The sequence below is a fragment of the Labrus bergylta genome, chromosome 3, assembly GCF_963930695.1.
Source record: "Labrus bergylta chromosome 3, fLabBer1.1, whole genome shotgun sequence".
NCBI classification, from domain to species: domain Eukaryota; kingdom Metazoa; phylum Chordata; class Actinopteri; order Labriformes; family Labridae; genus Labrus; species Labrus bergylta.
In genome coordinates, this window is record NC_089197.1 from 18,548,729 (window position 1) to 18,558,824 (window position 10,096).

General features: G+C 40.9%; 1 protein-coding gene across 1 annotated transcript; it reads right to left on the reverse strand.

Annotated features, from left to right (window-relative positions):
* Positions 1 to 4,089: 4,089 nt before the first annotated feature.
* Positions 4,090 to 9,105, reverse strand: si:dkey-56m19.5 (calphotin). The gene is made up of 2 exons (XM_020652874.3): positions 8,907 to 9,105; positions 4,090 to 6,368 (listed from the first exon to the last, which is right to left on the reverse strand). Exon 2 carries the CDS (start codon positions 6,358 to 6,360, stop codon positions 4,678 to 4,680), a length of 1,683 nt encoding a protein of 560 aa, XP_020508530.2. The 5' UTR covers positions 6,361 to 6,368; positions 8,907 to 9,105; the 3' UTR covers positions 4,090 to 4,677.
* Positions 9,106 to 10,096: the final 991 nt, after the last annotated feature.

Here is a 10,096-nt window from a genome sequence, read left to right on the forward strand (position 1 = left end):
CAATGACAGCATTAGCGCACATGTCCAGATGGATGGGTTCGGGGGTGGGAGGGTGAGCCACAGCCTGAACACAAGAGAGAAAGACCGATGAAGAGGCTAAAAAGATTTACAGGTCCAGAGGAGAAAGGCGAGAAGAGAGTATTGCCGATCATGTGTGCAAGAAAGAAACCAAGATCAATGAGAAAGGGTGAGAGAGGAAGAATTAAGCAGACCGAAAAGAAAAAAAAACAGTTTCCTTACAAGTGCACAGTTTGAACCTGAGGATGAATCCATAAAACACACTGAAGCTCATTCAGCTCGTCAGCTACTTAGTGCATCTTTTACTGACTGACTGTTTTAGAGAACGTAAAGGGACAGAGAGGAAGTCTCTGTGCAGCTATCATAGTAAAAGCATCGGACATTAATGCATGCGTGTCTGTCTGGGATGGGAATGTGAAAAAGGGAAGAGTGAGTTGTTTGTTTATGGACGTGTTTTGTGTATGCGTGTGTTTTCCTGTCTGTACTTCTGCTCTGACACCCTCGTGCTTGAATAATAAACACACTGATCAGCTGTTGCTGTAATGTGGCCTCCTGACTCTTATTATTTACTCAGACAGCTGAGCGGATGGAGCGAGGGAAAGAGTATCTCTTTCATCAGAATCTTTTATCCCTCACACTCACGCCCTCCCTGTTTGGTAGCTTAGAAATAATCAAGCCGAAACTAAAAGATGCTTCCAAAGCGACGGCAAGGACATTGAAGTGGTTAAGTGGAACTGCCCTCTAGGTAGGGAAAGGCAGGTAAATACAGTAATGTTAAATATTGCCTTAGGAAGGTTTGTCATCAGGTAGAACAAGTTTATTGCAGAGTGAAAGTCTGCAGTCTTTAATACTGACATACATGCTTTAAAGGCCCTGAAAGCTCTTCATCTATTTCCGACTAAGAGCCATGGAGTCCTAAAACATATTTATGCAAATCAATCTTCAATCTTAATGTGTGTAGCGTCCATTCATAAGAAATGTTATCTCATGACATTTACAAAAAGAGCATGTCCAGACTGTACTCTTTGTTATATTAAAAAGTGAGAACAGTTTTGGATATTTTTACTCCATTGTTACTCCATTTCCTTTCATGTTGTGAGGGGGTTTGGCAGGGGAAACTTAAATTTACTCCCATGCAATGCACGTTTTTTTTATAGATATTTTTTTAATCAGCTCCGTTTTTTTGGATGAACTGATGCTGCAGGGTACCACTCATTATGAAGTCCTGCATTTATTGTACTAAATATATTATGGTATAGGGTTTTTGTTTTTTTTAATCTTAACCTCATTGGCTATATTTCTGCTTGTTTGTTGGACTGTTGTTTGACCTTTGTGCTGAACCATTATGCTGCTATCTTGGCCAGGACTTCCTTTTTAAAGACATTTTATAGCTCGACGGACGTTTTCCTGGTAAAATAAAGATAGAATAGAAAATAAAACAATATATCACAATCTCTGTTCCATATGGCAGGTGCTAAACCATTTTAAATGGTCTGTAATTTGCAGTGTTAGGGGATGTATTATCCTCATTACTTTGTGCTTACACTGACAGATAAAGACTCAACCACAGTAATATGTTATACATATTGCATTGGGGAATTTGGAGAACGAACGGGAAGTGAGATAGTTAATACTTTTTTGTTTTAGTTTCATTTTGAGGTGACCATTAAAAGCAATTTGAGACACAACAATAGAAACACGAGATTCACAAAAATACTTTTAGGACTTGAAATAATAAAGAAGTAGCCATATTCTTGTGTAGATATGTACATTTTTTATATATTATTTTTATTCATTTATTAGCTTTTCTTACAACCCTTTCATCCACTACCTCCAATCAACCAGTATCTTGATGGGTTTCTTAAAAGGACATGAACTGTAAGTAAGCCAGGAATACTTTTCCCAGAAGAAAAAAAACAACGACCTTGAAAACTTGATGTTATGGGTCAGTGCCTCATGAGTTTTCTCATTATATAACCTTTGGATTTAGTTCAGGTTTTTCTTTCCTTTTGCGTCTCAGTTGGGGATTGCTAAAGCCTAAAGGCTGGTCTTCGCACAGGGTAAAAAGAAGCTGGAACACAGTCTGAGCTTTGTGCAGGAGCTTGCATATAGAGCACATAGTGTTGGGGTAACCAGGCAGTGCAGCTGGCCTTTCACAACTATGCAACTTTAAGGCAGTGTTTAAATCAAGATGCAAAGACAAGGACCTTGTTCTCCCAATGAACTCACACATAAAAGGCAGAGTAAGCAAAGGAAATTGAAACTGGAAATTGTGTGAATGATGAGCCTCTAACATAGGACTTCAGGCAGGGTATATTCAGCTATTTTGCTAGAAGAAGTAGCTGTAGCTGTTGTTTAAATGTAATCCTGGTAACTGCTAACACAACTGCAACACTTCTTCATTGGAAGGGTCAGGGTTTTTTTTTATGTTTTTCCCCTGGATATCTATTATTCACTGAAGGTTTGAAGGTCATATTGCTTTTTTGGTTCTATAAATACCTGTGAGTTTAACCTATGAATGATTTGTAAACCAACACAGGGTCCACTTTGCTGTTGGATAAAGATGATGTATTAAAATGTGTCACCCAGCCAATGATATTAGGCTTTTAAAAAAAGGCTATAAGCAGTATAGTTTGTAGTCATTATTCTTTAAGAAAAATCATTTTAAAGCTACACATACTTCAATTTTAGTAATCATCTGTTAGCAAAAACAAAAATTGTTTTCTTCCTTGTAGTAACTGTTTTAAAACCAGCGAGCCATGGCAGCCACCCATACGCACAGGAAGTAAATCATTTTGACCAAACAGTTCTGAAAGATAGACGAAAACATGCCAGTGAATTCATCTTCCCAGCCCCCAAACCCTCTCCGCAACATTCCTTTCATAAATGTTCTGCGCTGGAGTATGTTTTTAAGAAACTGGAGAGAGTTGGTATGTGGATGGGCCCATTATGGAGCTACTTCAATGGGAGCTTCCCGTTATCGCTATCAGATCTCCTCTTATGCTTTGACCCATGGTCCAGTAGTTATTTCAAGGTTGGATGACCATACTCTACTAAGAACCACCCTCTACCTCACTCACCTCCCTGGTCTCCACTACAGTACACACACAAATATCATTTTACTCCCACTTGCTAATGTACATACGTTAACACCTGCTTGAGAAAGACCCCTTCATCTCTGACATTGGTGTGAGCTGCAGGCGTGGCAGCATTCTATAAGGAGGCATCAGGTAGGTGCTGAAATGTATTTATCTCCCAATTACCTACAAGCAAAATGCATCCCCATTGCTTGCCTCACAAAAGTCTGTAAAATTGTCTGAAAATGTATTCACCCAGGAGAATGAATCTTCTTTGGACATCTTCTTTCCCTCTGTGAAGCATCATGGCACTTGCTTTCATCCCAGTACACCCTTCCCCCCTCTTCCTTTTCTCTGCCTCCTGCAAGCATTCCTGCCCCTCCCCCCTCTTTGGTTCCCCATGCCTGTATGGATCTGCGAAATGTTGGCAGGGTGTGCTGCAATGGCATGGAGACTCAGCAGTACTCATGGTGATGTGAGAGGAGAGAACAAGCTAAGGAAAATCTGAAAAACCTCTGAAAGCTGATCTCACTGGCTACATTGAATTCCTTTGGTTTGCCAAATCATGCCACAAAGGCTGGTAAAAAAAAAAAAAAAAAAGGCAATTTTCCACCAACCAAAATATTTTGAATGTGGCCAATGACCCAAAGGACACTGCTCTTCGCACATATGCACAATCAGTCAAACTCTGACCCACTGGAGCTGACATGAACTGTAGAGCTAGTGGATGTCAACAAGTGGTTTGAAATTAACAGAGTCAAGATGTTCTGTAAATAATGTTCCTTCGCTTCTCTTTGAACCAAAGTTGCAAAGAAATAATTATCTTTTGTTTTATGGGTTTAACTGAGTTAAGATTTACTTTTCTATAAAAGAGAGAGTCTAATCCATAGCTGAGAGCAGAGTACAATAAATCTAACTAGTAACCCACTGCTTACAGCAGTTGTGACACTCTTGATGTTGTTGAGAGAATTCATAAAAACAAAAGGGAGATCACTTTAGGCTATAACAATCTCTTTTTATTCTCTATTCCGAACAATCAGTTTCAAATGAACACTCCTCACAGGTACCATTGTTATAAAAGGCCAAAACATTTATGCCATGACTTTGCATATAGTTATAGAAAGGATATATGACATTCTAAATCAGATAACATACTAATAATGAATGCTGTTCCAATAGACCACTTCATAATATTCATTGGGCTCACACACAAAGACAGATTTTATCTTTTTTTTCTTCTTTTAATTATAATTATATTTACTGTCCAGTATTTTTGCTCTGCTATCCAGTTTCACAGTTTGTCAACACTCACCCTCAAACTTCAAACTCAACTCTCCTCTCTACACATCTTTAACTTCCTCTATCTCGCTATCTGTCTCTCCCTCTCTGTTTCAATCCTCAAGTGGTTGCATTTCATTTTTGGTTACTCGACAGAAAACATCCTTTTGCCTGAGTTACCATTATAGACATTGCGGTGGTTACAGCATTCCAGAAAGCCTAGCTGTGTTTGTGATACCTTGATGACTCTCTTGCCATCAGGGGATTCAATTGAATTCACACTGATTTGAATGATGGATTCGCTTCAGACTGCCTGGGTGACCTCAGTGCTGAGAGGCTCCACTATGTCGGGGACTGAATCTGGAACTTCCTGGACATCCCCACTCAGGTTCACCTCCTTTTTCAGTTCAATGTCACTCTGCTGCTTGGTTGGCGTCTCCTCACCACCATTTATGCATTCCTCCACCGGTGTGGAAGCAGAATCTGTACAATCTCCATTCACAGTAGGGAGTGCTTCTACTTGCACCACATCCTCTGTAATAGAAGGGCTCTCTAAATTCCCATTTTCCATCTTGGTTTCTACCTCAGGCTCTGGGAAAGGTACCTCTTCCACGGGGGCTTGAACTACCTCTGTGGAAATTTCGCAAATTTCGCTTGTAGAGATGGACTCAGAGATGACAATCTCAGGGACAGGTTCTGCTGCTTCTGGCTCAGCTGCCGCCTCAGTGCTCAAGGCCTCTATAGCAATGGATGGCTCTTCCACAGGCTGAGGTTCAAGGGGGACCTCAGCTGCAGCAGTCTCCAATACCTGGGGTGCTTCAGTAATGTCAGATGTGGCTACTACTGGTACCGGCACAACCACTTCAACTTCTGCTGCAGATTCCAATGCATCAGCCTTTTGCTCAGGCTCCAGCTCGAGTACTTGCTCAGCTTGCTTTGGTACAGGTTCTGGCTCTGGCTCTGGCTCTGGCTCTGGTTCTTGCACTTGCTCAACGATTGGCTCTGGTTCTTGCACTGGCTCAACGATTGGCTCTGGTTCAGCCACTGCCTCTGGTTCAGGGACAGGAGTAGGCAATACTGTCTCCACCACAATTACTTCTGGCTCAGTAACAATCTCTTGGATGGGCTCTTGGTCCTCTGTGCTGGCAGGAACAATTTCTGGCTCTGAAACAGCTTCGACAACTGCAACTGGTTCTTCTACAGGGAGTTCTTCAGGTGCAGGTTCTGGGATGTCTGGTTCTGTTACTGTAGCCTGTGGGAGCTCTAGTGGGGCTTGTTCTTCTACTACTACTACTACTGGGGCCGACACCTCTGCTGCTGCTGCAGCTACCTCCTCTGCAGCTACAACAGGTTCTTCTACTGGAGATGGTTGTGCAGCTGCAGTTGGTTCTTCTGCTACTAGAGCTGGTACTTCTGCAACTGGAGCTTCCACCTCCACTGCTGCAGCTGGTTCTTCCGTTACTTCAGCTGGTTCTAATGCTGCAGCTGATTCTTCTGCAACTGCAGCTACCTCCTCTGCTGCTGCTGCTGGTTCTTCTGCTACAGGAGCTGTTTCAACTGCTGCCGCTGGTTCTTCTGCTACAGGAGCTGTTTCAACTGCTACAGCTGGTTCTTCTGCAATTACCGCTACCTCCTCTACCACAGGAGCGGTCTCCACAGCTGCTGAAACTGGTTCTTCTGCTACTGGAGCTGGTTCATCAGAGGGAGCAACTGGTTCTTCTACTGGAGCGGTTGGTTCCTCTGGAGGTGCAGATTTGGGCTCTTCTGGAGCTTGTACAGCTTCTGTTGTTGCTGCCACAGCTGACCCCACAGATTCCTCTACTACATTATTTGCTTCAGCTGGCAACGTTTCTTGTGTAGGTGCGGCTTCAGCCTCCACTACAGCAGACTCCTCTGCAACTGCAGCTTTTGCTGGGGCCTCATTTTTAGCATCTTTTGGGTCGCTCACATCATATCCCTTCTTCTTCTTGCTCAGTTTGCCTCCCATGGTCTCTCCTAAGAACAAGTGAATAAAGATGTCTTTTAATGAAAGAGAAAACATCATTGAATTTGACCGGTTCCTAAATCATGAATGCTAAAAATGCATTGTTCAAAAACATATTTGAACTTTATATATTGAAGACTGAGAGAATTACATCAATTTCAACAGGGAATATTGTGTTTCCAATCAAACAGATACATAATGGGAAAGGAAACCTAATGCCTTTTATATTAGGCATGAAAAGTCATCACAAAAAGACTAAAGCAGGGTGGCTTCAGACCCAGGTTCATTTCATCTTGTTGTGACCATTCAACCACTAGGCCTACCACGCATAGAGCAGATTACTGTGGTATTTGACTTTAGTAGTTCAATTTGAAATGACGAGTAAGGAATGAGGCCTGTCAAACCTTTTAAAATGCAGAGTTGGTTCTAACTAGTTCCTTTGAATTTAAAAGAGTGATCTGTCAGAAACATGTATGGCTCTAGGAAGTCTTTTGTCTGGAAGTGAATTAGAAGTTCAACTAGGCACCTGCACTCTGCCAAACACAGTTTGGCTCAGAAACAAATGTAAATGCATGGGAACCTTACTGAGATCAGACAACACTGCAGACTCTCTACACTTCCAGGAATGTTGTGTAAGGCTCAGTGCCAAAGAGGCCTACGACTTTCATTTGGAACTCTATCATGTAGATATACAGCTTTTCCTCTCTTGAAATGGTACAAAATTCAAAGTGAAGTGATTTTCACAATACACATTGACAGAGGAAATCCAGAGCCTGCAATTACATTCACATTGGCATTTTCTTTTCAAAAATATTTTGATTATACTTTTTACTTTTAAACACACATACCGACAAGTCAAACAGTACAACAGAACAAACAACACACATTGGCCACAAATTACATTTCTCATCTACATCTCAGACACATGGCACACCCCATACATTATAGAGAAAATAGTTATGCCTGTAACCACAAAATATGGCACGAAGAATGCCATGGCATACATTGGCATTTTCTAATAATAAAGAGAAACTGTCCCACAGTTATGTTTTTGTGACAAAAAACTAATGTGGAAGTAGAGGACGATTTGGTGATTGCCAAATAATGTAACTTCCTCCAAGTGACAGAAAAGGGAACTGGAAGTTCAACTTTATCTTACTGATTGTGTTTCAGCAGACCCAGAAAAAAAAAATCAACCTGTTAGTATATAGGAGCACATACCATGGTTCTACAGAATGAAGAATGTAGGTTCAAAATTGGTATTGGTATTGGTATTGGCACTCATTGAAAAGCCTAATTGATACATTTGCTTTTTTCAGTTTGACAGATGCTTCTCCTCAGGCAAAAGATGGGACTACTACTTCTACTTTCCATTATACCTATTTCTTTCAATTAAAACATCAAAGTAAGAATTTTACCCTAAAAGAAAGCATGTGGGTACGAATTAAATGGGAACTGTCCATAGTGCTACAATAGAGCCACCAAGACAGGATGCACCACACACCATGATGTCTGCCCATCCCCTACACAAATAATCAGCAATGATCCATCCACAAAGATCTCATTGTACCTGCTTATACAGCAACTCAAGCCGAATTCTACTTTTGAACCCATTTCTAACAATTTCCGTATTTTTCAGGTGGTTGGTATTCATTTATCTTATTTTTCCAAATCCCTCTTGGTGTATATGGCTTCCAAATCAAGAAGAAGAAAGTACAGTTGAATGAGAAAATCTACAATCTTAACGTCAGTTTAATGTGGATTTTTGCTGATTTTTTTTCAAGCTAAATTCTCATTTTACGAAGTCAACTGTACAGAAGAAAAAAAAGGCAATATGCACATATTAATAAGATAAAGGAGACTCAAGCTAAGGCAGCATATGCTGTTGGCTGGTAACAAAGGATGGGGATTCCTCACCAGCAGCTACTCACTGACAAAGGTAATGGGTTAGGCAAAATTGGCAGCAAATACTGGTGCTAGTCTATAGTGTAGGGCAAAGAGGCCTGGGCTCCTAAACAGGGGAATTATACTATACACCGGCTAAAGACACTTGAGTGATAAAGGCTGTAGAGGGGTCTCCATCCCCCATTTTAACCCACCCACTGCTTCTGCTTCTCTCAGCTGCTCTGCCCTTTTTGTTCATCGTTTGAAAATGTCGTACCTCCACAGCATGCAACAGAAAACGGAATTCACCAAGAAAATATGTTAATACCAAGCACAAACTAAAACTTTATGACTTTAAGTTTGGCTTTAGAGGTCTTTAAAATCGCCATGCTTGCTATAAAAAAAACAGCTCTACTGCATTAGGAGACGCACTAAATCAAATTCAATAGCTGAAAAACGGTGAAAAGAAAAAAAAACCTTCCTTCACAGTGTCAGCCTAGAAATGTAGACATTTGCATAATAAGAGAAAGGCAAGGAGAGAGAGAACAATGGGTTAGCTGCTGCTCATATGCACCTTTCTTCTTTCTTTTTATTTTTTCTTCAGAATATTTCCCAAACATATGGTAGATGAAAAATGAATAAATTAATTGTTTGTTGAGACCGACCTGTAGGTTATTTCCACAGAGTGATCACTTGTGCCTCTTCTTCTCCAAGGTCCGGCTGGATGTGTGATAATAGAGGTAAACCTTTGGAGTGACAGCTGCAGATTCCGCCCCTGCTCTCCGAGGTTCAGTGTAGGACTGTGTTGTAAGTGAGGAGTGCCCGCTCACAGTTTTCTAGACATCTGTCGCTATCACAATCCAGCCTACCCCTCTAGTGCTCCGTCTGCAATCTATACCCTCCCATCTTTAACCCCTCCTCTCCCGCACACACCCACTTCAGCGCATTTGTCTCTGTTCTCTGTTATACGGGTCTTCATCTGCGGACAGAGAGCGACCACGAGGAGATGGTACTTATTTTTTACTCTGTAAAATGCCGGTTTTCCCTCCTCTCGTACTTTGCTAAAGAGCAATGCGAGGAAGTATTACTACAACATCAATTATGCATGGGAGGCATTGTGTCAGTGAAACTACTTGTGCAGCACACGTGCACACGCGTGCGCGTGCACACAGTCGTCTCAATAAACTATCTAGGGATTCCTTCATTTTTTTTTTCCATCTTATTTTGTTTCACAGCAAGAAATCAGCCATGCTCATACCACTTTGCACAGCAATAATGAGGAAATTAAGATGTTAAACATGCATATGAATAACAATAACAGAATAACAAGTTCAATGGTATTCTAAGTAAATTATGGAGCAAACTGGTTTTAAATTGGTTTCAAATTGCTCAATTGAATTTATATGATTGTAAAATGTGATTTATTTTGGAGCTGTAAAAAACTAGTGATAAATAAACATCAGTGTTTTTCTTTAGTCACGAGGGATTCTAACCATAGTCAAAACATTCAGTCTGAAGTATGTACTTTCCCACGGATCATTAAAATTAATATTGACCTAACTGTGTTTTTCATCTTGGGGTTATAAAGAGGATCAAACCTTCACTCTGACCATTGCAAAGTATTCTGAAATTTGCGTCTCTTTGCTATTTTGCCTTCCAAGTGTTAATGGGACAAGGGTGGTCGGGGTGAGACTTAATGAAATTCAACAACTGACCCTACCAGGTGAACAAGTTGTCAGCTTCAATCACAAAAAAAACGAGCAGCATGCCATTGATACACTGTTAATGTATCTGCAAACTTGCAGTGCTAAATGTATTTAAAAAAAACGTGCATGGGGCACAACAATGAAGACAC